General features: G+C 39.3%; 2 protein-coding genes across 5 annotated transcripts in view; one reads left to right on the plus strand and one right to left on the minus strand.

Annotated features, from left to right (window-relative positions):
- Positions 1-765: 765 nt before the first annotated feature.
- LOC309863849 (alcohol dehydrogenase class-3) lies at positions 766-25,417 on the plus strand. 3 transcript variants are annotated; one of them, XM_082729088.1, is made up of 9 exons: positions 766-968; positions 4,579-4,680; positions 6,513-6,654; positions 7,180-7,267; positions 10,858-11,077; positions 11,229-11,489; positions 12,401-12,536; positions 15,040-15,178; positions 15,316-15,653. In XM_082729088.1, exons 1-9 carry the CDS (start codon positions 957-959, stop codon positions 15,338-15,340), a joined length of 1,125 nt encoding a protein of 374 aa, XP_082585214.1. In that variant the 5' UTR covers positions 766-956; the 3' UTR covers positions 15,341-15,653. The 3 variants fall into 3 exon arrangements, with proteins under 3 accessions (XP_082585214.1, XP_082585215.1, XP_082585216.1); XM_082729089.1 differs by lacking the exon at positions 15,316-15,653 and adding an exon at positions 23,134-25,417 and having other exon boundaries at positions 802-968; XM_082729090.1 differs by lacking the exon at positions 766-968 and adding an exon at positions 973-1,107.
- Positions 24,664-27,098, minus strand: part of METAP1 (methionyl aminopeptidase 1) — a 65,230-nt gene continuing 62,795 nt past the window's right edge. For both annotated transcript variants that reach the window (XM_082729083.1, XM_082729082.1), the window contains exon 11: positions 24,664-26,356. In XM_082729083.1, coding sequence (XP_082585209.1) covers positions 26,193-26,356 — 164 coding nt within the window. In that variant the 3' untranslated portion in view covers positions 24,664-26,192. The remainder of the gene's footprint in view (positions 26,357-27,098) is intronic.

Consider the following 27,098-nt stretch of genomic DNA (forward strand, 5'->3'; position numbering starts at 1 on the left):
TCGTTAGACAGAAATTTTTTTTAGATCGCCAGCACTGAAGATACATACTGAGCAAAACGAGCCACGAAAAAGACCATGAAGCAGAGGAAGAGAGTGGTCTGGTAGAGCCATTTAAAAAAAAAAAAAAAATTCAGCATTCACAACAGAGTTTAAGAGAAACTGGCAAATCCTCCACCTCCTTTCTCCACTCCGGCCACTCCTAAACCACACCACATCAAATACATCCACGCTCCGGAGGCTTTACACTCACTCGTGCCCTCCTCACAAAGTTCTCTCCCCGCATCCTACCAACCGCCAAAACTTCTATTCGCCCTTCAAGAACAGCTGGAATAGAGCCTGGGCAGTTTCCCGAATGGGTGCGTCCTTTGCGTCCCCTTTACCATTGTCCTCACAGCTCAGTTTCCCCGCTCCACTGAAGAGTCCTTTGAAGGGCTGGATCTTACTCCTGTTGTCATCTCAAGACACAGCGCGCAAGTAGTGTGTAGAAGGAGCACAAAATGGTGCCGTCCTGTTTCTCACGTGCTTCCAGTTAAATTCCTGGTTCCTCACATTCCATCTCTCTCCTTCATAAGCCTTATCTCGCTGCCTGGGCTAAAAGTGACGGGGGAAAACTCCTTCAGACACAGATAATTCCACATAGAGCCTAACTGCCTCGCGCAACCCCTCCAACTTCAGAGCTGAAATCACGTGGGCGCGTCCTACACCATCTGCCGCGTCCAGCGCAGGCCCCGCCCAGCCCAGGCCCCGCCCAGCTCAAGGCCCGCCCCTCGCGACCAAAGAAGGCCTAGCAAGTCCCGCATTCACGCTCCGCCCCCGGTGCAGGCGGAGGCGGGACCACGCCAGGAGCACGGCCCGCCCACGCCGCGCCCCCAGCGCCAGGCGCACGCCCCCCTCACGTGCCCGGTACCGTGGGTCCCACCCCGGATGTCCGCCCCTAGCCGACTGAGCCCGAGGCCATGGCGAGCCAGGTAGGCCATCCTGAGTCGCGCGACCGACTCCAAGGAAGGAAGGGCTAGAGGGAAAGCGTACGATGGAACCCGGCCGCTGACTGTGAGGGGAGCGCGGGTCTCGGCCCGTAGACAGGCACGAGCTGCCGGATCGGAAACGGTGCCTGGGGCGAGCGGTTCTGCGGGAAGGAAAGGAAGGAATCTTTGTTTGATTCCTTACTGGAAAAGATGTTGCTGCTTCTAGGGCAGCGGAGAGCGGGGGCGGGGGTGGTCGGTTTCCTGCTAGAAGTGGTTTAGGAGCACTTGTGCTTTGCAAATGCTAAAATAACTAACTTGCCTGGGGTCATAGTTGGCTGGTAGCAGAACTCGTGCGTCTAACCCTTACAATAGTTGTGTTTCATGATCGTAATTCATAATTGAACATAAAAGACTGTATTTGGGGAAGACTGCTAGAGACCTTTCGGTAGTAACATTTTTGAGCATTTAAGGCACCAGAAGTTTATATCCTTTTAATCCTCCCGTGACACTTCTGCGGGGTATTGTCTCCATTTTACAGACCAAAAATTGAGGCTTAGAGGTTTGGCGTGCTTAGTGGTCACTTTAAGGTAGACAAGATTCCGATCCAAGTCTGTTCCTGTGCAAGGACTATTCTAGGTTCCTGAAATAGGCATTAGACGATAAAGAAAGGCAGAAATATACGAATACCATGAATAATTAAAAGTGATTTGGTGTTTAAATGTTTTGCAAACTTTAGAAATTTTCTAGAAAGATTTAGGACCTTAAATGTTGAAGTTGAGAAGAAACGGTAAACTGTAGACAATCTTTTAGACTTAACAAATTGGCAGGTTGTTTATCCTTATTACCAAGTGCCTTGATTCGAAGAAGGTGAGAAATTATAATCCTGTGATAGTTCAATTGTTGAAGTAGGGCAATTGTCTGTGGATTTGGGGTGGAGCCTTTTCTGCTTAGAATCGTCATTGAAAGGAAAAGGTTAATCTTTCAAACATTCCTGAGAAGGAAAGGGGCATAAAAACTTAGATTATAGGTGTTAGATTATAGGTATAGATTATCATGTTGCTTAAGTTCTCTAGGATCCATGACTATTCTAAATTTGACCTTTAGGACTTTGTTCTGAGCTTTAATGATCCATTCAGTTGGAAACAGATTCTAAAACAATGTCTGAATTCTTTGACCATCAGATTTAATATCTACACTTTAATTTTAAAAGCAGTAATTTCCAGCCTCACCAGTTTACCCAAGCCATTCATCTCTCCATATAGTTCAACTCTCCTTTTCCTCCAGGCTTTGTTCTACTGCTACTAATAAGTATTGATTTATTATTACAAAGCTACACAATGCCAAGGACTGTTTTAGGGACTTCGTTTTCAGTTACTTCTCACAATAGCTTTTTGTAATTGTAGGTGTTTTATCACTATTTGTAACTCTTTCTCATCCTTTGGTATCCTAGTTAAAAGTGAAGATTTTTCAAACCCACCAACCAAAGTTAACTCTTTCTCCGCCTTGTGCATTCTGTAGCACTTTATGCCTCTCCCTTTAACTTACACTTGTTGGAATTGTTGACTTTCCAGTCTGTCTCCTGTAAACCCAGCAGTTTGCAACCTTTATTCTGTCAACAGATTTCATAAGCATTATGTGAACTAATCAAAACTTTCCTGCGGGGTTGGAGAGGTGGCAAAATAGGTGAGGAAGATTAAGAAGTTCAAACTTCCACTTATAAAATAAAGAAGTCATGGAAATGTGAAGTACACCGTTAAGAATAAAGTCAAGAAAATATTGCAATAACTTTGTATGGTGACAGATGATAGCTAGACCTACTGTGGTGATCATTTCCTTATGTATATAAACATCAAATCACTATGTTGTACACCTGAAACTAATATAATACTCAATGTTAACCATACCTCAATTAAAAAAAAAATGTTTAAACTCTCCTCATTACACTTGATTCTCTGGTAAAGGAGGAGTGTACTGACTAGAATTTCTAAGGCAATGCTGTGCTATAGAAATATAATACAAGTGCCATATGTAATTTTTATTTTTCTAGTTGCCACATTAAAATTGGATAAAAATTTAATCCATTATACAGTAATCCACACCACCCCCTGCCCTACCTTATCCACTATTTCAGTTACCCAAAGTCACCTACAGTCCAGAAGCAGGTGATCTTCTTTCTGACCTATTGTCAGAAGGTCACTAGTAGCCTAACACTGCATCACAGTGCCTACATCACTCTGTGTCACCTCATGTAGGCATTTTATTGTCTCATATCATCACAAGAAGGGTGAATACATAACAGTACAATAAGATATTTTGAAAGACCATATTCATATAACTTATTAGAATTGTTCTACTTTATTATCATTGTTAATCCCTTACTGTGCCTAATTAAATTAAACTTTATCAGAGGTATATTTGTATAGGAAAAACATAATAATTTCAGATATCCACTGAGAGTCTGAGAATGTATATTCCACAGATAAGGAAGAACTACTGTATTCAAGTTACTATCATGATATATAATTAATTTTTTTTAATATTAAAATACTTCTACTTTATTTGTACTAAGTCTTCATAATCTGGGTAACTTTTACACTTACAGTTTGTATCAGTTCAGACTGGCCATTTTCCAGCTCCTCAGTAACACACATGGCAAGTGGCTACTGTATTTGTATAGAACAGCTAAAAGGAGTAGATGTAGTATTTTCAAGTTCCTGCCTTCTGTTACTCCTTATGCTTCTTCCCACTTTGCAGTTTTGCACTAAACCAGTGTCAGCTTAAACCAGCCATAGAGGAATCCTCTAGGGTATATGTTAAGCATTCAGATTCCTTGGATCCTATGCCAGACCTACTAAATCAGATTGTCTTGAAATGTGTATTCTTTTTTTTTTTTTTTTAAGATTTTATTTATTTATTAGAGAGCAGAGTGAGGGAGAGAGCACAAGTGGGGGTGAGGGGCGAAAGGAAAAGGGCAAGCAGATTCCCTGCTGAGCCAGGAGCTGGACATGGACCTTAGTCCCAGGACCCTGAGATCTTGACCTGTGCCCAAGGCAAACACTTAACCCACTGAACCACCCAGGCGCCCCTGGAATCTGTATTCTTTTTTTTTTTTTTTAATATTTTACTTATTTATTTGACAGTGAGAGATCACATGTAGGCAGAGAGGCAGGCAGAGAGAGAGGAAGGGAAGCAGGCTACCGGCTGAGCAGAAAGCCCGATGTGGGGCTCGATCCTAGGACCCTGAGATCATGACCTGAACCGAAGGCAGCGGCTCAACCACTGAGCCACCCAGGCGCCCCTGGAATCTGTATTCTTGATGTGCTCCTGCTTATGCATTGTAGAAGGCCATTAAGTATTTGGTTAACAAAACTTCTTTACCAAAAGAGGCTTTTATATCTGACCATATGGTCTTCTCAATTAAATTTTTTCCATGAACATTATTTATATGAAATCTAACAACATGCAAAATAGTTCTCCCTATGACTTCGGGGTGTAGAGTTTTTGTGTGTGATATACTTCCTAAGATTAGCATTCCTCAAGACCTAAATTAATAAGTAGTTCATTATTAGTGCAGGAGGATAAACAATGTGCTCTCTATTTTTCCCCATTTCAGGTTATCAAGTGCAAGGCTGCTGTTGCCTGGGAGGCAGGAAAGCCTCTCTCCATAGAGGATGTAGAGGTGGCACCCCCAAAGGCTCATGAAGTTCGAATTAAGGTAATGATACATCTAAGGCCCTGGAAGAGAAGACTTAAAATTAGGTCTCTGGGTAGGTGAATCCTCTGAGGATAAATCCCAAAGGCCAGTGTCAAGGAGAAGGTATCGAAAGTCATCCAACCTTAGAATCACAACATCTTCCTCTTACTTTACCCAGTTCGCTTTTGCAACACTCCTCTCTGTCTTTTTTGCTTTGATGTTGAGCTGAATTCAGCAACCTTCCCCATGGATCAATGGATTATTGCTGCTTACCTTCTGTAGCCTGTGTTTAAGATGAATTTGTAAGATGCTCCCTTTTCTCCTGATCCCATGACTTAAAATGTATGAAGACCTTTGGAAACAGAAGTAGAAATGGTCTTCAGTTGTTAGAAAAGGTTTTAAATAATATTTGGAAAGAGGCTCCTGATTTAACTGGAGCAACAGCCAAGTGAAATCCGCTTGCTTAGAGAGCTTTAAAATGTACTGACCCTTGCAGGCAAGGCCAGGGTTCAGGGGATCAGTCTAGTCCTACTCAGCCTCTACTGTGGCAGAGAAAGGAAGATCCCCGTGGAGAAAAGGCTGTTGCACACGGCAGTCACCTGGATATTTTTAGCATTCTACTGTGTTGTTTTGATGCAAAATTAATACTTTAAAGTAGTGACCACTGAGTAACATTCTAGAAAAGTAAGCTTTTTTTGCTTTTTTTTTTTTTCTTTTTTTTTGCTCTGAATTAGAGTATACCTTCCCCATCTCACCTCCAAACGCTCATGCTCCCAGGGATCAGATACCAAGTGGAGGAGCCTAGGGCCAAGTAACTTTTCAAGATCCTATTCAACTCGGACCCAGGAATCTGAAATCTTACAGGGCTTAGACGTTTTCCCTTAAGTTCAGAAATTAACCTGATTGTGATTTTGCTACTGAAAAAGAAAATGTGTCCTGGGATGTACTAAGATGAGCTGTAGAGCAATAGGAAGCTACTAACAAATAGCAGGTATATAGGTGAGAAACAAAGAAGTATAAACACAAACATTCCACACTTTTTTTTTTTTTAAGATTTTATTTATTTGAGAGAGAGTGTGTGTGTGTGCACAAGCAGAAGGAGTGGCAGAGAGAGAGAAAGAAGCAGACTCCCCGCTGAGCAGGGAGCCCAATATGGGGCTGGATGGAGTGTGGCTCAGGATTCGATCCCAAGACCCTGGGTTCATGACCTGAGTCAAAGGCAAACGCTCTACCAGCTGAAGCACCTAGGCACTCCTCCCAGATTTCTTTCTTGTGCTTTTAGTGCTTAGAAATATAAGCTACTTTTTAAAAACCAGAGAGATAGGAATGAAGGATTATTTAAGTAGAAATTGTGTGTGGTTGCTAAGAAGGGAGTCAGTTTCACTAAAAGCTCTGAATTTGGGCTCAGAATAAGTAGCCTGTCATATTTCAGAAGTAGGACATATCTCCTTAGAAATCACAATTGTCAGCAGTCAGGAGGATCCCAGCAGTGAAGTGGGCTCCACCTGCTTTGTACACAGGTCATGTTCCTCTCCATATCTGGAGGCACAGGGCCCATAAAGTCACCATGTTTACCTGCTCTTGCTAGCCTGCGCTGGAAAGGAGTCAGAAAAACCATTTCCTTTGCGTATAAACACACCATTACTTTTATGGATCACTAAAAAATGCTGTCAGTTCTAATTGTTAAGAGGCCATAGATTATAAGCACATGCTGATTTTTAAAGAGGTTAAAATATCAAAGAAATGTGTCTTAGAATCAGTGAAATACGGTATTAAAAATGCCTTGCCTTTGACCTGTATCTCACTCTGAATTGCATGCAAACACACATAAATGCTCTTTAATATCCTGTTAGATTATTGCCACTGCAGTTTGCCACACCGATGCCTATACCCTGAGTGGGGCTGATCCTGAAGGGAGTTTTCCAGTGATCCTAGGACATGAAGGTGCCGGAATTGTGGAAAGTGTTGGGGAAGGAGTTACTAAGGTGAAGGCAGGTAAGGAGGATATTTGAACCACTTGATTTCATAATTTCAACTAATTTCTGCAAGGAAATTATAATTCCAATAAGCTATGCATTGTTTCTTCAAGAACAGATTATCACCTGAGTCATTTGTCAAGAACGATTTTATTCCTTATCTGGGAAGTTCAAATACTGGAGTGTTTTTTCTTTTGGATTTTGCAGACTACTGTTCTTCTGAAACTATTTTTCCCCAAAGCCAGTTTTGACCAATTACGCAAGAATTTTTGAAGGTTCAGCAGTGAATCGGTATTTCAAAGCCCATGACCTTGTTTTCCAGTTAAAATTTTAAGAGCTCCATTTCAATCAAAATTTTGAAAACTTGTACTTCTTGTATAGTCAGTGGTGTCTGAGTGATGTTACGTAGGTTATGATCTAAGTGAAAGTTGTTAATTTGGAAAGCCATGCGAGTTGACAGGAGTGGGAATTTACAGGGGCTGAGGTATCCATTTAGAAACAGAGGTTCCCTATTCAGGAGAGTGTCTTTGCATTTGTTTCCCAGGTGATACTGTCATCCCACTTTACATCCCACAGTGTGGAGAATGCAAATTTTGTCTAAACCCTAAAACAAACCTTTGCCAGAAGATAAGGTTAGTATCTTTGTGATTTTTTTCTTAAAATAATAAGTAATTGTGTGGCAGTGTATACAGAATACTCTACCTGCATTATTTCATTTCAGCCTTATGGCAGCCTTATCGCTCATATCCCCATTTTCATGGATGAGAAAATTAAGACTCAGAAATTAAGCGGTTTACCCAATATAATAACTGTTAGATAAAACAGAATTTTCTGAACCCATTTTCCTTCCATAACACTAGGCTAAATTTGCCAGAATATACATTAAGGAGGGACATGCTTATGAAATTAAATGAAACCATTTAAAGAGCCATTTTATTGTCCATGAGATCCAAGTAATAAAACTCATAGGTTACTAGGAAGACTACGGGAGATAACATAACCCCTTACTACACAGAAAAAGGTGGTTATTTTATTGTAGTAAGGTAGCAGCACTTAACTCTATTTTGAGGCAATTTAAGATCTCCATGTATTCACCTTTTTTTCTTCTTCTTCTTGAGGTAGAACATATATAATAAAATACTTAGTCTATAAATCTTAAGTGTACAGCTCCATGAATTGTTATGTATATACACACCTATATCCACCTAGATCAAGATCGAGAACCCTTCCAGCACCCTGTGGAGTCATTTGTATCCCTTCCACGTCAGTACCTGCCTCCCTCAAAGGGAACCACTATTCTCATTTCGTTTGCTACAGGACTTCATATAAATAGAATCTCATACAGTGTGCTCTTTTTCTGGTTTCTTTCATTCAGAATGTCAGTGAGATGTATCCAGTTTGCGCTGCCATATTTCATTCATTTATCTCTAGCCATTCCCCTGTTGATGGACATTTAAGTTGCTCCTTCAGTGTTTGGAGCTGTCGTGGCTCATGCCGCTGTAAACATTCTTGTGCATATCTTTTAGTGAATGTATGCACTACTTTCTCTTGGGTATTTTCCTAAGATTGGAATTGCTGAGTGTAATACCGTGATTTCATTTAGATGACCAAATTTATATTCTCATACGTATTTGGTATTCTGCCATGGTTTCTGGCTCATAGCTACTAAAACCCTTGGAATTTCCTATGATGTGGGCTATGAAGGTGTCTTTATCGTGTTATTAAAAGTGACCTTTGGAAAACCGTTAGGAAATCTACGAACGGCCTGGCCTTTGGTAGAGGAAAAGGGGCTACTGAGGTCGAATCAGCCAATGGCCAGTGTCAACCATAACTATAATTAAGCTTCCATAAACCCCAAAAGGATGGTTCAGAGAGCTGTGGGGTTAGTGAACACATGGAGATTGGGGAGAGTGACATACCTGGAAAGCATGTGGGAACTCCTCGGTTTTTTCCCATACGTCCTATGCATCTCTTCATCTGGCTGTTGATTCGTATTCTTTATCATATCCTTTAATAACAGAAGTGTTTCCATGAGTTCTGTGAGCTGCTCTGGAGAATTAAAAGAACCTAAGGAGGAAGTCTTTGGAACCTCCAATCTGGAGCCTATGGGTCAGAAGCATAGGTTCCATGGGGCACCTGGGTGGCTCAGTCAGTTGAGCCTCCTACACTTGGTTTTAGCTCAGGTCGTGATCTCAGGGTTGTGGGGTCGGGTCCCGTGTCAGGATCTGCACTTGGCACCAAATCTGAGATTCTCTGCCTCTCCTTCTGCCCCTCCCCCAAGTCATGTGCACGCATGCACCTGCACATACTCTCTTCTCTCTCAAATAAAATCTTTAAAAAAAGGGGGTGGGGGGGCCTTGTAACAACCTGGAGCTTGCAACTGGCTTTTGAAGCAGAGGGTAGGGACAGTCTTACAGGACTGAGTCCTTAATCTATGGAAGCTGATGGCTCTCCAGGTAGCTGGTGTCAGAATTGAGTTGAATTCTTGGACCCTGCTGTGTCCAAGAATTGTTCAGTGTTGTGTGTGAGGGAACACACCCCCACACACACATTGGAATTGTGTCCGTGACCTAGAAGATTGAGTCATATATGGAAAATCCATGTGTCATATTTGTTTTCTAGTGCCATTGTTAAAATTAGCTTATATTTTGGGAAACGAGATTCCATTTACTTTATAACAAAAGTCCAATTAGTTTTGGCAAAGCTAGAACCAAAACAAATCTTGTTTTGAAAGATAATTTCAAACACTGTCTAAAAGCTTGGGACCTATCAAGTATAATAAGGATAATGGACTTTTTGTGGTTGTCTGTAACCTTTTAGAGGGACAAATCCTTTCAAAGCATAAAATGTATCCCATGTCCCCTTTTGTTAAAGAAACTCCTCTGGAACAGAAGTGATTTCTTACATTAAGGAAGGCTAAACAAACTTAAGTTGTTCTCTTAAAGATAGAAGTTATTTTTGGTGGAGCTTTGTCACATAGTTTTTTGTTTCTGGTCTTACTTTTCTCTCCAAGGGAATATATTTGCTCTTATGTCTAGAGGCAATCCATTTTCTCTTCATCTGTGTATTTGTTTATTCTGTGTATTCCAAAAGATTAGCTTAAGAATGTACATCAAATTATAGTACATTGTTTTTACTAAAAACAACAAATATTTATTAAATTAATTTATTAAATATTTATTAGTATTGTCCCTGTGCCAAGCACAATACTAATGCTTTATGAATGCTCATTTGATTTTTATAACAATCTGTAAGGAAAATACAATTGTTTCTCCATTTTCTAATGAGGAAACTAAGGCACAAAGGTTAATTAACTGGCCCACGATCACACAGGATTTGAACCCAACTGTGTTTGACTTTAGGGCCTGCACTCCTAAGCAGGACATTACATTACCTATCTATTTAGAATGTCAAAAATAACTTTTGACACCATTTATCATACTGGTGGCCTTTGTGAGGTTTTTTTTTTTTTTTTAATCCTTCATTAGTGTTACCAACTACAAAGGCAAAAAAAATAAAGAAAGAAAGAAAAGATAACTTGAATCCTTGAGGACCGTTTTGAAAAAACAAGCCTCCTGAAAGATCTAAATTAGCCAGTGTGGCTATCTATTTTCATCACCTGATCTGCATAATTGCTCATAATCTCTCCTTGTATAGATTCTGGCTTTGGCTCTGTGCTTTCAGAAGTTATATTTGCTCACAGTTTTATGACAGAATTTTAAAATTGTTTCATCTGTCGTAAGTTGTATCTGTTAAATTTATTTCAATACCAACAGTAAGATCCAGAAGGATATTGAATGTTGGCAAATGTCTTTCTTAAGTTTCCTTAAGAAGGCATTGCTGAAAGGTGCTAAATTATTAACAAATACAATAGAAATTAGACTTTAGGGATCACCTGGGTGACACAGTTGGTTAAGTGTCTGATTTTTGTTTTCAGCTCAGGTAATGATTTCAGGGTCGTTCAGTGAGCCCCACATCATGCTCCTGTGCTAAGCACAGAGTCTGCTTGAGTTCTCCCTTTCTCTCTGCCCCTTTTGCTTACGTGTGCACATGCTTTCTCTGGCACGTTTGTGCTGTCTTCTCTTTCTCTCTGAAAAAAATTTTTTTTTTAAATTAGACTTTGGGTCATAGCACACATTTCTGTCATATTTACAATCGATTTTCCTGTGCATTTTGGGAAACCTGATTTTACCCTGCTTTTTTCCTTTTTTATTTTCTTTAGAGTTACTCAGGGGAAAGGATTAATGCCAGATGGTACTAGCAGATTTACTTGCAAAGGAAAGACAATTTTACATTACATGGGAACCAGCACGTTTTCTGAATATACAGTTGTGGCTGATATCTCTGTTGCTAAAATTGATCCTTTAGCACCTTTGGATAAAGTCTGCCTTCTCGGTTGTGGCATTTCAACTGGTTATGGTGCTGCTGTGAACACTGCCAAGGTAAGACATTGACCTGGATTTTAGCTTCTGCTTTCTAATTTGATAAAACAGAGCTTTGCTAAAATAGTGAACTTGGCCTGGTATGTAAGAAACCTAGTGATTTCCTTGACACTTGCACAATGAGTGCCTAATAGACTATCTTTACTATTAGGTGGAGCCTGGCTCTACTTGTGCCGTCTTTGGCCTAGGAGGAGTTGGATTGGCGGCCATCATGGGCTGTAAGGTGGCTGGTGCATCCCGAATCATTGGTGTGGACATCAATAAAGATAAATTTGCAAGGGCCAAGGAATTTGGAGCTTCTGAATGCATTAACCCCCAGGACTTCAGTAAACCCATCCAGGAAGTGCTCATTGAAATGACTGACGGGGGTGTGGACTATTCCTTTGAGTGCATTGGTAATGTAAAAGTCATGGTAGGTATGTTTCACTTTATTCCTTTTTTTCTCTAGCTTTATTATAAGAATAGAGCATAAAATACCCAAAATATTGGCTGATTGACTGTTTATACTATTATAAATTATTATTTTATATTTTATGAATATTATGAATTATTATTATAAGTAAGGCTTCCAGTCAACAGTAGGCTATTAGTTAAATTTGGGGGGAGTTATGTGTGCATTTTCAACTGCACAAGGCAGGGGTGCCCCAATCCCTGTGTGTTGTTCAGGGGTTAGCTGTACATCCACTTCACTAACCTCAAGCAACAGCTTCTCTAAAGCTCAGTTTCCTCTTGTGTAAAATGCAGACAGTAATGACACCTCCTTCACACAGAGTTGATACTCAGCAGGAGTATCACGATTCTCCACTGGCTTCCTTTATTAAAGTCTGTAGAATTTTGAACTAGGATTTATTTTTAAAACTAGACAGTAGGGGGCGCCTGGGTGGCTCAGTCTGTTGAGCATCTGCCTTTGGCTCAGGTTGTGATCCCACAGTCCTGGGAACGAGCCCCATGTCAGGCTCCCTGCTCAGCGGAAAGCCTGCTCCTCCCTCTGCCTGCCGCTCCCCCTGTTTGTGTGTGCTTGCTTGCTCACTCTCTTGCTCACTCTGTCAAATAAATCAAATCTTTAAAAAAAAAAAAAAAAAAAACTAGACAGCAAATAAAAGCTTTAAATTCTTTCATTTTGTGTTAATATTTAGCCAGGTTAATAATTTTTTTAAAAATACTGTTGAATGAAATTACATTTACTAAATATACAGTATGATCATTTTGTTGTGATTTTCTTAAAAAGCTCTGAGCTACCACTCTCTCCCACCAAAGCTATTTTGCTGATATTCTTAGCCAGATGCACTGACCTCTGTGATTTGGTCCTATCTCTGCCTGCAGAGAGCAGCACTGGAGGCCTGCCACAAAGGCTGGGGTGTCAGCGTCGTAGTTGGAGTAGCTGCATCTGGTGAAGAAATCTCCACTCGCCCATTTCAGCTGGTAACAGGCCGCACGTGGAAAGGCACTGCTTTTGGAGGTAATTCAGTGGATGAGCATGTTTTCTCTGTTGTTATCTCCATTGGCATAATTTTAATCCCAAGCTGATTTTTATTTGTTTTGTTTTAACAAGAATTTTCATAGACTACCTTCTCATCACAAGTTGTTGCATAGTTGCTGTAATGGGAGGGTTTCACGTTCATTCAGTACTCACCCCAGGGCTGGGGAGATGCTCACCTTCCTGTGAAGCACTAGATCACATTCCGCACACACAGTCAGTATCCTGTTGATGAGGAAATAGTTGGGGGTCAGGCAGGAGTGAGGAGTTGGTTCCAGGATACACAAACAACAGTGTCAGCCACACTGTTACACTCTGGACTTAATTGTTGGCATTTCTACTCCTCTTTCCCAAGTGCAGCTGTCGCTGGATGTGATCATACCTCTGTCTACATAGTACTGACTTCAACAGTAACCAATACAATACTGCAATAAAATACTGGGGTTTTTTAAAAATTTATTTATTTGACAGAGAGAGACAGCGAGAGCAGGAACACAAGCAGGGGGAGTGGGAGAGGGAGAAGCAGGCTTCCTGCCGAGCAGGGAGCCCAATGTAGGGCTCGGTCCTAGGACCCTGGGATCTTGACCTGAGATGAGGGCAAATGCTCAACGACTGAGCCACCCAGGCGCCCCTGAAAATACTATTTAAGACCAAACTTTATAATAGAATTGAAAAGTTGCCAGACTGATCATTTTTCCCTTTTGTGATCCTAAAAAGTACATGGTTGGTTGCAGTTGCCTAACTACTGGTAGAATGCTAAAAAATCATTTCCATCTTTTTCGTGGTTGCTCAGCTAAGAAGCACAAATCATGCTTTTATATCCCAACAATTATGAATGAATGAAATCTTAAGTTTTTATAGGTTTTTAATACACACACACACATATTCTTACCATTCTTTTAGGAGTGAAAAATCACATAGCATGAGTTTTTAATCCGTATTTAACAGAGTGTCTCTTAAGATCCCCATTGTCCATATTATGTCCACTTGTTTGTAGCCCAGAGGAAAAGATCGGGAAAGTATGAGGAGTTTGGCCAAAGTTTTCTGTCTTTGTACTATAGAATTCATCATAAAAAGATGTCAAGGGGGCGCCTGGGTGGTGCAGTCGGCTAAGCGTCTGACTCTTGGTTTCAGCTCAGGTCATGATCTCAGGGTTGTGAGATCAAGCCCCATGTTGGGTTTAGCTCAGTTCTGCTTGCAGATTATCTTTCTCCCTCTGCCCTTCTCCTGACTCAGGTGAGCTCCCTCTCTTTCTCTGTCTTGCTGTCTCTCAAAAAAATAATAAAGTCTTAAAATAAATAAGGGATTTCTATTAAGAAAAATATATAAAACTGACTAAACTTGCCTTTCCAACTAGATATATGCCTCACTTGAGTATCTTAGAATAGACTTTTAAGGTCACACATCCTCCCAGGGTCTTATCTGCATTTGAAAGGACATTCTGAGCCTGGGAGACTGAGCCTGGGGTTTGATCCTAACCCTAACTGAAGCCTCATCCTCCTGGCACATGCTGATTGGGAAATAAACTGGAGCACTGGGGCCCAATGGTGTTGTTAAAATATGACCCACAGATGAAAATAGAAGTTTTGGTCTAGAGAAGAGTGGTGGTTGTACTTGTCTCCGTTACCAGGAGATTTTAAAGGTGAAAGAAGGGGGTGCCTGGCTGGCTCAGTGGGAAGAACATGTGACTCTTGATCTTGGGGTCAGGAGTTCAAGCCCCATGTTGGGCATGGAGCCTACAATCAGTCAATATTATACACACACACACACACACACACACACACACACACTTTTTTGTTCTTAAAGGACAAAGAAAAAGCCCCATAATTCTTAGGAGAAGAGTAATTGGTAGAAGATATAAAGAGGGAGATTTGGAAAAGGCTCAAAAGTAGTTTGAAACAAGCTACAAAGTGTCCCTAGTTTAAAAGGTGAAGAGGCTTCTTTGTCGTTTTATTGCATCTTTCAGTAAAAGTGAAAGACTGAAGCCCCTGATTTTGTTTAAAATCTTAAATAGCTAAAAATTTCCCACTTTTGTTTTGTTTTACAGTTTTTTAGGGTGAGATGCTATCCCTAATTTAATTGCTAAATTTAAAGCCAAAGGAATAAAGTCATGTATCACATCAGTTTTATTCTTCCTTGAATTTCAGGATTATAGAACTCGTTCTTTTGTGGACCTAAGTAAATTTGTTGTGAAATATCCAGAGTTCTGTCCAAGGCAGTTTAAAATTTTGTCTCAATTTGCTAAAAACTTAATGAGATTTTAGTAAATCTTAATACAGAAAAAGGAAAATACTCAGAAGGCATTTACTATTTTCTTAACTAAAGACAAACATTAAATTCTTCTTCCTCTCTGCTGATTTTGAAGGTCTTCATTCCCTTTTAATTCATGATAAAATTTATTCTCTTAAATGTCTGTCACCCACTAAGTAATAAGCATACTCTAAAGATTTGTTGGGAGAATTAATAGATGTATGATTTCTTTTAGGATGGAAGAGTGTGGAAAGTGTCCCAAAGTTGGTGTCTGAATATATGTCCAAAAAGATAAAAGTTGATGAATTTGTGACTCATAATCTGTCTTTTAACCAAATTAATGAAGCCTTTGAACTGATGCATGCAGGAAAGAGGTAAGCTTCCTTTTTGGGTATATATTATAAAATGTAGTAATGAATTAGGGTTTATGGAGGGAGGGTTAAAAAAAAGTAGTTTTAGTGGTCTTCAAAGATAGCATTTAAAACCTATTTATTGTTTCCTTCTCTTACAGCATTCGAACTGTTGTAAAGCTTTAAATTCAACAGAGAAAGCTTTAAATTCAGCAGTTCATCCTTGTACCTAAGTCTTGCGGTCCAGCTGGAACAGCCAGACAAACAGGGAGAAGATCTTCCAAGTTCACAGCCTCTTAGACATTCTAGACCTTCTAGGCCTTCTCTACTGTTAATTCTAGAGCAACCTACTTTAGCAGTATTTTTTGTATAATTCACAAATCTCTAATCAAGGACAAGACTAATAGAGTCATAAATCTGATTTCTCAACTCTCCTTCACATGAATAATTGCCAGCTCATTAAGGAATATCCCAACATAATAAAAATAAGTTCTGCATATGTGTAGATGTTTTCATCTCTCTTTTATGCTGAATTCATTCTCATGGTTCCTGTCCGCATTATCTTCATTCTTTAAAGGAAAGCTAGAGGAAACAGGGTAGTGGTGAGTATCTGAACCTTGCCTTCTTCTGTCCTCAGTAATTTTTGCTTAACTTTTAAGTCTCTGGCCCATTTACTAAAGAACAGATTTCCCTCACCATCAGGGGCAAAGTTAATCAGAACCCAGGTCAGCCTCTGTGAGAGTACATTCTTGAGAACAGATACCATGCCTTGTTCAGACTTTCCCAATTTCCTAGTATGGCATCTGGCCCACAGTGGGCACTAAACTTCATTAAACTACCTTCTGGGCAGAAGGTATGTGTGTGTTGGTGGTAGCTCTATGAACTTTCAAGCATATTAAAAATATAGGGGCGCCTGGGTGGCTCAGTGGGTTAAGCCGCTGCCTTCGGCTCAGGTCATGATCTCAGGGTCCTGGGATCGAGTCCCGCATCCGGCTCTCTGCTCAGCAGGGAGCCTGCTTCCCTCTCTCTCTCTCTGCCTGCCTCTCCATCTACTTGTGATTTCTCTCTGTCAAATAAATAAATAAAATCTTTAAATAAAAATAAAAATATATACTGAATTTCACATTTTTCCAATTCTAGATCATATTGCCTTTCCTCTCCAGAGGTTTCTTGTGAAATACCTGCCCACATCCTTTCTTCACCACCCAGAATTTGGTGTTAACTCTTCATGCATGTTGTTATACTTTATACATATGCATTAACCTTCTAGTCTTTTGTATGGAAAACCTGATACTGTCTCATTCTGCAGCTTTCATTTTTTACTCATTATTGTGTGATGAATCATGTCATGCTGTTTTTAATACTGTGCTACAGTATTCAGTTATATGAAATAACATAATCTACTTGCTGTCTAAATGATGGCATAAAGCAACTTCCAGAGCTGTTTCTGTTTTGCTAACACTGGTGACAACCACTGTACATCCTGCTGATTGTGTTAGTTACTTAGGCCATATAGCTGACCCTTGAACAACATGGGTTTGAACTGCACAGATCACTTACACATGGATTTTTTACATTATGGTACTGTTAATGTATTTTCTCTTTAATATTTTTCTCTAGTTTATTTTGTTATAAGAATACCACTTATAAGACTTATATAAGAAATATGTTAATCAGCTGTTTCTTAAGGCTTCCAGTTGAAAGTAAGCTGTTAGTCGAGTTTTAGGGGAGTAAAAAGTAATATGTGGATTTTCAAATGCGTGGAGGGTCAGCAGCCCTAACCCCTGTGTTGTTCAAGAGTCAGCTATATATCCTTGGATTAGCGCATCTTAACTTGACTAGAAATTGCCAGATTGTTCCTCAAAATGGCTGAAAACTTTAGCAGGTGAGATGGACATGACATGATATTTTGTTGCTTTAGCTGGCTTTCCCCTCAGTTACTAAAGTACTATTATACATTTGTATTTTCTTTTTTGTGAAGTATTCATTCACATACTTTGCTCATTTTTCTGTTGAATTAGTTATCTTTTTCCGAGTAATTTTTAGGAGTTACTATAGATGCCAACCCTTCATCCATCTTATATCTTACTTTAATATATCTTATATTTATTTTTAATAGAGTCAAATGTATCAGTCTTTTTGTGGTGCTCTTAGGTAACATTTGTGTTTTTTTATCCTAAGCAATATAAAGAAGCAAAAATGATTCATAATCTTCCCATCCAGGTAATCCATTGACATAGAAAAAAATAAAACATAAAAGCAACGTATCCAAGAGTTAGAAAATTCAAATAGAGAAAACTATATAAGAAGAGCAACACTCCCCTCCCACAATACACGTAGTTGACTGCTGTTAAGTTTATATTATCTTCCCAGAAGTTTCAGTACATATAAGAGCATTGATATATATCCTTTCAGACTACACAAAGCATATTGCAGACTGTCTTTTTATCAACACATTGGATATGCCATGCACATTAATCTCTTCTGGTTGGATTGAACCCATGTGCTTTTTTTATTGTTTTAATACTTTCGATCAATGTGGCTTAATTGCTCCTATAAAAAAGTTGTGTTTCTGAGCACCATCTAGTTGACTGAAAAGTAGAAAAGTGGCAATTATGGTCAGGCCCTCTCCTTTTTGGATCTTTGGTGCATTTGTAGGCAGTGCAACCTAGCTTTTCAGTTTAGCTAGAGGGCTAGAGTACACTAGGGGCCCAATAGTCGCAAACTATTGCCCTGAGAAAACCAAAAGAAGAAATTAAAACTAGCTTCTACCAAAGCTTCAGAAATAGGCTTTTAATCAGGTTTGATATAGCCTAGACTTCCAGGAACCAAGTATATTATTACCTTGAGCAATTGCACTAAGAAAATGGACATGTAGGGTAATAATGGAGAGCTAATAATTCTTTAAAAAGTTTTTTTCCCCATTGCTTTTCTAATACATGAGGTATACACAAATGAGATGGCATTTTTATGTTCCCCAGTGTGAGAAAGTAAAGCCATTTTTAAATATAAAATAATTAACTCCATTTCTTGTAGCTGGCCAATTAGAGAGTTTACTTTTTATTTCTGTCACAGTTAAGTACATACTCCCGAGCCAGCTAATTTAGTTTAAGAAGTAGGAGCATTTCCTGGCTGAGAGCACAATTGTCTATTCAAGGAGCTAGTAGAAGCAATCAAGTTTATAAGATCCTTATTATAAAGATTCTTGGATCATGGGACTAGAAAGCTTTTTCAGGGTCCTTTTAATATATCCTTTTGGGTGGCATCTAGGAAGTTATAGGCTTTAGAAGAAGGTATAGATAAAACATGGCTAAAATCTATTCACTGTGCGCATGTCAGCAAATCTACCCTGGTTGCCCAAAATTAGGAGTCTACCACTTTAGAAGTATTGTTGAGAATTTTTTTTTTTAAGTATCTTAAACTGCTTTCTTGGACAGATATATAATTTTAACACAAATGGCTAACCCATTATATATTTCATGGAAGCTAGTAAAATGTATTTTTAATTTAAGTACCTAAAATTTTACAGTATTAACAACTAATTTTACGGGTTCCTGGGTCGCTCAGTCAATTAAACATCCAACTCTTCGTTTCGGTTGTGATCTCGTGGCTCCTGGAATTGGCCCCCGCATCAGGCTCTACATTCAGCAGGGAGTCTGCCTGAGACTCCCTTCCTCTGCCCTCCCCCTCCCCACTCACACTCACTCTTTCTCTCAAAAAAATAAAATAAAAATAAAAATAACTAAGCATCTTTTTCACTGAAAATTTTTACCATACCTAGCTAATATTTTTCAAATCTTATTTGCATATCCATTTTCAGCATGCTGTGCTATTCTTTTTATTTAACCCTACTAATGTTCACTAGAGTAAGATGTCTAAAGACAGACATGTCTTAGAATAAGTTCTTTATTACATGCAAAAAACTAACCTATAAAGTATAGTATAGTATAACTAACCTATAAAGTATATAGAATGATGAGGTTTTAGGGGATGGAGGAAGGAAAAAACTGCATTATATCCAGAACAAGTCACAGGGAACCAGTTAATGTGTGTACAAATTAAAACAAACAAACAATGCTCCAAAAAATAAACATAATGCTATTTCCATTTATCCCATTTGAATGCAAAAGTATACATAGCTGGTAATTCTGAAAACGTTTGTTGATTTGGAAACAGAGGGAACATATTTTCCATGCACAGAATTCTTCAGAACATTTTCTGCTTGGCTACCAATCTGCCAGTTACACTGATGATCAAAGTCCTAAAGTAACTGACAGTCCCTTTGGGCCTAGAGTCACTTTGTGACCCGGGAAAAAGACCAACTCTGGATTCAGCCAAATTTATTTCAGTTAATACACAAGATCAGATTTAGAAAAAGTATACTACAAACACATTTGGAAAACATTTTATAAATTATATTTAAAGAGATATTTTGATAATAAATGCATGGAACTAAGGGAATTGTGTCTTTAAAGAAGTAATTACTGGGACACCTGGGTGGCTCAGTTGGTTGGACAACTGCCTTCGGCTCAGGTCATGATCCTGGAGTCCCGGGATCGAGTCCCGCATCGGACTCCCAGCTCCATGGGGAGTCTGCTTCTCCCTCTGACCTTCTCCTCGCTCATGCTCTCTCTCACCTTCTCTCTCTCAAGTAAATAAATAAAATCTTTAAAAAAAAAAAAAGTAATTACGAAGCGAACAGGGACAAACAAAGTCCTCCATTATACAAATTGCTTTGGTAGAACTTTTCTTTCTGAGACAAAGCAGGTGGGATGACTTTTAAGCAGACTGGTTTTTATCAAGGTGGACATCATACCAGAATTCCTTATGAGATAAATTTTGCACATGTTCTTTTCAAGAAAGGAGTGCTAATGTACCAAAGAACCACCGCCAGTTCAGAATGGACTCAAATGTCCTTGACTACCGAAACCAGGCTATATGAAGCAACATAAACAGTGAAAATGGGCTCTAAAATATCTACTGCTCTTTCTCTAAATTACACATCTTCATACTAAATGTTCTTATCCTCAGCTATTTTGTTTCCTCTGAATCACTCAGGGCTCAGATTTACTAATAAAGTTTTTTTCTACCCTGAGGGACACCTGGATGACTCAGTTAAGCATCTGCCTTCAGCTCAGGTCTTGGTCCCTGGGGTAAAGCCCCGCATCAGGCTCCTTCTGTCTTTCCCCCCACTAGCTCCCCTCTCTCTCTCTCAAAAATAAATAGAATCTTGATTTAAAAAAAAAAAAATCTACCGTTTTCTGTTGACCCCTGACCCAGGTATTGAAATAATGTGAAATTTATAGTCATATTATCCATAGAATAAAACAGTTCCTAAGTTATGATTACCATTCCACAAATTGGAGGTCTCCACAGAGAAGCACGATGATTTGTCCTAGTCAGGCAACCAAGTAAAAAATTAGAGAAATCAGAGCCCTGGGGTCCTGACTGTTAGTCTTGTGCTCTTCTCGTGACACCAAAGTACAGATGTATCTACAGGTTTTGGAAAGTGTTAGCCTGTTTGTTCTTAGGGTAACAGTAACAGGGCCAAGCACTCAGGAAATGTAAGCCATTACTCTCCGGAAAACTTTACAATGGTAAAAAGATTAAACATCCATTTTTTAAAAAGTTAATGAAATACTTCAAGCTATAACAAACATATTACTGGTAATTTTCCAGTAAGCCCTCCCTCAAGTGTTCTACTGACTTGACTTTTTGGCACATCTGAATAAGATATACCAGGGTTGATACATTTTTTATTTTATTTTTTTTTTAAGATTTTATTTATTTACCTGAGAGAGAGACAGTGAGAGAGAGCATGAATGAGGAGAAGGTCAGAGAGAGAAGCAGACTCCCCATGGAGCTGGGAGTCCGATGCGGGACTCGATCCCGGGACTGCAGGATCATGACCTGAGCCGAAGGCAGTCATCCAACCAACTGAGCCACCCAGACGTCCCTTGATACATTTTTTAATATAACCACAGAATCGCCATAGACTGACAGTTCTATTTTTGCTCATCCACAGTTCCCCAAAAGCAAATGGTAACAGGGAGCCAAGGCCACCTTATTCCTGCTTCCTTTTTCTCAAAATAACCAAATACACACCACCATTCTTCTTTGTCATACTTAACACCAAAAGGAAGAAGAGGAAGGGGGGAAGGATGCCACCAAAGGCTGCTTGCTGCTCAGAGTTCAAACATGGGAGAGCCAGCTAATTTCTCCCCAGAGCCTGTGCTAAGCTAACCTTTCCTTGCACATTCATTTTTAAAATGCAACAACACATTAAAAACCTTTAGGATATTAGCATAATGTAGCCTACATTGTGAAACAATTTGTTCCTAAGGCATCAATGTCCAGATTTTCTTCTCTGCTGCAAAATGGGCCATATATCCACATTACAAAGAGGTATAATTTGCTCCTCTTATAGCTAGAGTTTGGTAGAAGTCAAACACCAAATGTAGACAGAATCGTATCACACTACCTCAAGCAGTTCCAGTATTTCTAACTCCCAGACCACTAAAATATTCCCCCCCAACTCCTCCTACTATATGTTTTCCCCCCAACATTCACTGTATTCATTGTTTAAAATGAATGAAGGGAGGAAACTAATGTTTTCCTCCAAGGAAAACAAGGGAGGAAAACTGTAAGAGACTCTTAATCTCAGAAAACAAACAGGGTTGCTGCAGGGTAGGGGCATGGAAGGGATGGGGTGGCTGGGTCATGGACATTGGGGAGAATATGTACTATAGTGAGTGCTATGAATTGTGTAAGACTGATGATTCACATACCTCTACCCCTGAAACAAATAATACATTATAGGTTAATTAAAAACATTTTTTTTTAAAAGTAGCTCAGTTTAGGAAATTTTGAATATAGTAGGAAGAAAATTGCTTCATGTAATTTTTAAACCAATACTCTGTACTCTCACAGTGAGTCATGTTCCAAGTTAGTAAAAATCACAAAATAATACAAATTTTGTACTTAGGTTCATTGTTGGTAGTGGTTTTGATAGAGCAATTCTAAATTTTACATGTCTTCTAGACTCAAGCAAATAAGTAAATATTAATGTTATTGAGAACCAAAGTTCCCACCATGGGATAAAACAGATACAAATATGAAACAGGGAAAGGTGAGGAAGATTAGTGGTAGATTTAAAAGTATCAGAATGGGGATGCCTGGGTGGCTCAGTTGGTTAAGCAGCTGCCTTCGGCTTGGGTTATGATCCCAGCGTCCTGGGATCGAGTCCCACATCAGGCTCCTTGCTCAGTGGGGAGCCTGCTTCTCCCTCTGCCTTTGCCTGCCATTCTGTCTGCCTGTGCTCGCTCTTTCTCCCTCTCTCTCTCTCTGATAAATAAATAAAATCTTAAAAAAAAAAAAAGATTTAAAAAAAAAGTATCAGAATGAACTCATGATTTATTTATTTTTTTTAAATGCATTTCCTTGTTCAGTTCCCTGAAAGTGACTGGAAACAATGACAACCAGTAGTACCCAGATCTTGAATTCCAAATAGCAGTTCCGATGAAAAGGAAGCAGGGTTCCTTGGAGAAACAGCCTGTCCCACTGAGGGAAAGGAAAACTGTATGATAAACATACACCTTGCTATGGAAAAAAGCAAGAAAGTATGCAACGACCAGTAGGCACAGGTCAAAATGACACATGAATAAGCTGAAAGTTGCTTCTGCTGGCCAAATTTGGCCCAATTACAGCAACTGATTTATAAGAACTGATGTTTACAGAATTTTTATGAATCGACGAGCTCATATGGATACTCAAAAACAGTGCGTAGGAGGGTAAAAAAAAAAAATGCTTCCTTGTAAAAGAGTGACAGCTAATAATGTAGATGGAATGCTACACTTAGAAAATCTCAACTTACAGTCCCCAGTATAATAAAATAATCTACCCCAGCAAGGATTATCAATGAATGTTAAAACCATGGAGTGAACAGGATACCAAAATAACCTCCAAATATCTCCTCCCAGATTATTTGCTTAAGAAAAGATATCCTTAAAATGGAAAGACGGACAAGGCAAATGACGGAACTTATATTGGCAATGTGACAATAACATTGTGTCTCCTGATGCGATACCAAGAAAAAGACATGCTGCATATCATCAGCTGACTCTTCTGCCAAAATATTTATCCTGAACTTACTCATGAGAAACAAATACATAATTCTACAAGCTAACTGGCTTAAGTGTCAATTTCATAAAACACCCAAAAAGTTAGGCTTGTTCTATAATAAAGAAGACTACAGATACGGGACAACCAAATGCCATGGGGTTTGGATCCTGGATTTTCACAGAAGAAGAAAAGCTTTAAAGAACACTAGCAAAAAATTGAGACTCATGTTTGAATGTGTACTCTAAGAGAATTCTGTATCAATGTTAAATTCCTTGGGTGCCATAATTGTCTTATGATCAGACAGGAAACGTGCTTACCTTGTAAAAGACAGGCTGCAATAGTACTGAAAGAAGTACGGAGCAACTTCTTTCAAAAGAAGTGCCTCAAGAGAGAGATGCAGCCAAGTAACGGGCACTGGACACAGGGAAAGAATTTAGGATTATTTCATTGTACTATACTTTTAACTTTTATGTAAATCTGAAAATTTTCAAAATAAAAGGCTGGAAGTAAAAAAAAAAAAAATTTTTTTTTAAGAAGTAACAGCAGATACCAGGAGGGTGATTTGGGGGGCCTTAGCCAAGTGAAGCCCAAGCCCTTCTATTTTCACCTAACAGAAAGAAAAGCCAAATGTGGTTACAGGACAAAGGAATCAAGCTAAGATAGCAAACAATTCCTAACCCTCTTCCTATTAATTTTGACCTGTGGCAAATGGTATAGAAGTGTCAGTGTGTGGGTTCTAATGTACATTAATCCATTCTATCAGCAAAAAAAATAAAATGAAGATAAAAGGCAAACATGTTTCCCTGCTTCTAAAATTATAATCCCAAGGAAGATGGAGGAATGGCAGGAAAAAATATATATTTATTATTTTAAAAGTTAACACCAAAAAATGGAAACTTAAATTTACTGACTTATTTTGGTGAAAAGTTGGCAGAATGATATAACTTGATGTTTTCATCTAAATCTAAGAAATATGATATTACATATTTACATTTAGACTAGAGTCCATATTGTTTTGAAATCTCTCAAACCGAAAAAAGCATCATCACCAATGTGCTGGTTTATCTTTTCCAAAACTATCCCAACAAGACCTTTTCCCCTTGAGCTTATTTTCTAAGGATAGACATTAAAGAAGCCCTCACTGTTAATTTCACAATCAGTACATAAGATGCTCCCCTAAATATTCAGCACTCGATCTTAAAATTAGCTCTCAAAAATATAGCTGCATCTCAAATGCTGCTGATAGACTGCTGAAACAAACACAGTAATGGAATCTTTTTAACTCAAATGGTCATGGAGTTTATTTGAGATTATGAAATCACCCACCCTATTCCCATCACTGCCCTCTGAAATCCCCAACAAATGCAGCAAAGTTAATGACTACACAGTGAGATAATCACTCAAACTTTTAATCTCCCTTTACACATTATATTAACATTCATATTGCAAGGCATTCCATTCACAAATATTACAGTTTGATAAAAAAACTTCACACACATACCCCCAAAAGTCTATACCAGATTCAGTCACTTCACTAAATCATTAAAATAATAAAAGTAATGAAAACATTATCATAATTCTTTTAAAGCAATAAAGGTCTGAGGCACTCTGGGAAAGATGTTCTTGTATTAACATGTCAGTGGTATCAAATTATCTTAAAGAAAGTTACCAGATACCCAGTAATCAAGTACGCTCCAATGACAGTAACTTTGACCTGATATGTGTTCACTGGATACACTCCCATTGGACTGAACTACTGAAAGGAACACAGATATTGGGCAGCTGAGGTCATTTCTAAGGAGGTTCCCAACTACGTAAAGGTAAAGTGTGTTTTCAAAACACCAAGGACAGCTGCACCTCTACCGCAAGGGAACAACAGTCCAGTCTCAAAAAAGAAGTTCCTTTCTTCATCAGTACCAGGTTTACTAAATGTCAGAAGCTAATAGTCCACCAGACTTAACTCTGCTAAAGAGATTTCAGAACTGTCTCTTCCCATCAACCTCCACAGTGCAACCTTCGCCCTTCTCTGAATATCTCCAAGGTGTGCCCTTGAAATAAAACAGAGGGGAAGAAAGGGAGCTTTCTCCCTCCCATTTCGACCAAACAGAGGTCTGAAATAGCAACATTTACAAAATTCTCATGCTCTGCAACAGTCGGGTAGCATCTGAAGCATGGCTATTTTTGCCATAAACTAGGTTTTTAAAAAGCTGACAACCCTTTTCCAAAGTGAATTTTGCCACATCCGCTCACTGACAGAGTCCACGTTGGAGAGAGAGTCTCACTGACTGAGTGCTTCCTTACACACAATTACAAGGGTAAATAATCAGCATGGGGAAGAGGGAGGCCAATTCCCAACTGGGAAATAAATCACTGCAAACTATGGGTCCACTTATGACAGCATATCACCCTGTCAGAGCAGAATCAACACAAACCCAGGTCATATAGTGTTCGGTAATTACATACATGGAATTTAAAACGTATACATATATATTTCCATACATATATAATAAAAAAAAAATCTGGAACAACATATGTTGCTAAAGTTTCAAGGATTCTCATCTTCCACATTCACCTGGAGAACAGCTGGCTCTTGCTGGCCCAGTTGTGGCAGTGATAAAAGCAACTAGAAGCAGGTTTAAGTAAAAAGTGCTCAAAGGCCAAGTGAGAAAACGGGGGTGCAGAGATTTCTGGAGGGACAGGGGAGCACTGAAAAGAGTTGAGAATGTCTCCTTTATTCTTCTCAGCTTTTCCAGACCCGAGACAAGTTCTGGAGGACACTCATCCAAAGGTGGAGTCCTTCCTTATCTATAGTCAAAACAAAACAAGTAATAAAAATTTTCCTCTTCCATTCTGTACTCTCTATAAAATGCATAGTACAGCCAGAAGGTATTATCGAGATGCGCCATCTCAGGAGGAATTAAAACTGGGACATGAAGTGAGGCCGCGTGCTGTCGAGTCGCCGCGTCAGGATTTCACAGCCCGTGTCTGTGACCAGCAGGGTGTGCTCGAACTGAGCAGACCGCTTCCCGTCTCTTGTCACCGCGGTCCAGCCATCTGGCCAGGTTTCATCCTGCCATCCACCTTAAACATACAAACAAGAACAGTTTCTTAATTCTATCACTCAGTTTTCTTAACAAACTCTTGAGGTAAGTGTATTTCCATGTACTCCCATATGCTGAGATATCAAGAAACAATTAGAAAATTCACTATAGGACACCTACTTACAAAAGGTGGACAGCTACATGCAAAAGAATGAAACTGGACCGTGTTCTTAACACCACACACAAAAATAAACTCAAAATGAATAAAAGACTTGAATGTGAGACCTGAAACCACGGAACTTCTTCAAGAAAACATAGGCAATAATCTCTTAGCCATCAGCCTCATCAACATATTTATGAATTGTATCCTCAGACGAGGGAAACAAAAGCAAAAATAAACTATGGGGGGGGTCCCCAGGTGGCTCAGTGGGATAAGTGTCGACTCTGGGGTTTTGGCTCAGGTCATGATCTCAGGGTCATGAGACTGGGTCCTGGCTTGGGCTCTGCGCTCAGCACGGAGTCTGCTGGAGATTCCTTCTCCCTCTCCTCCTCTCCTTGCATCCCCCTCAAATAAACAAATAAATCTTAAAAAAAAAAAAAAAAACTATTGGGGCTACACCAAAATAAAAAGCTTTTGCACAGCAAACAACAACATCCACAAAACAGAAAAGCAACCTACTGAATGGGACAAGGATCCACAAATGATATATATATCCAATATGGGGTTAATATCCAAAATACATAAAGATTTTATACACCAGGGTTGCCTGGGTGGATCAGTC

The sequence above is a fragment of the Mustela nivalis genome (assembly GCF_964662115.1).
Source record: "Mustela nivalis genome assembly, chromosome: 4".
NCBI classification, from domain to species: Eukaryota; Metazoa; Chordata; class Mammalia; order Carnivora; family Mustelidae; genus Mustela; species Mustela nivalis.

Bases quoted from the DNA above. Each gene is read 5' to 3' on its own strand.
- LOC309863849 (XM_082729088.1), top strand. The intron at 7,268-10,857 runs GTTAGTATCTTT...TATTTTCTTTAG, and splicing joins AACCTTTGCCAGAAGATAAG to AGTTACTCAGGGGAAAGGAT. The intron at 12,537-15,039 runs GTAATTCAGTGG...GATTTCTTTTAG, and splicing joins GAAAGGCACTGCTTTTGGAG to GATGGAAGAGTGTGGAAAGT.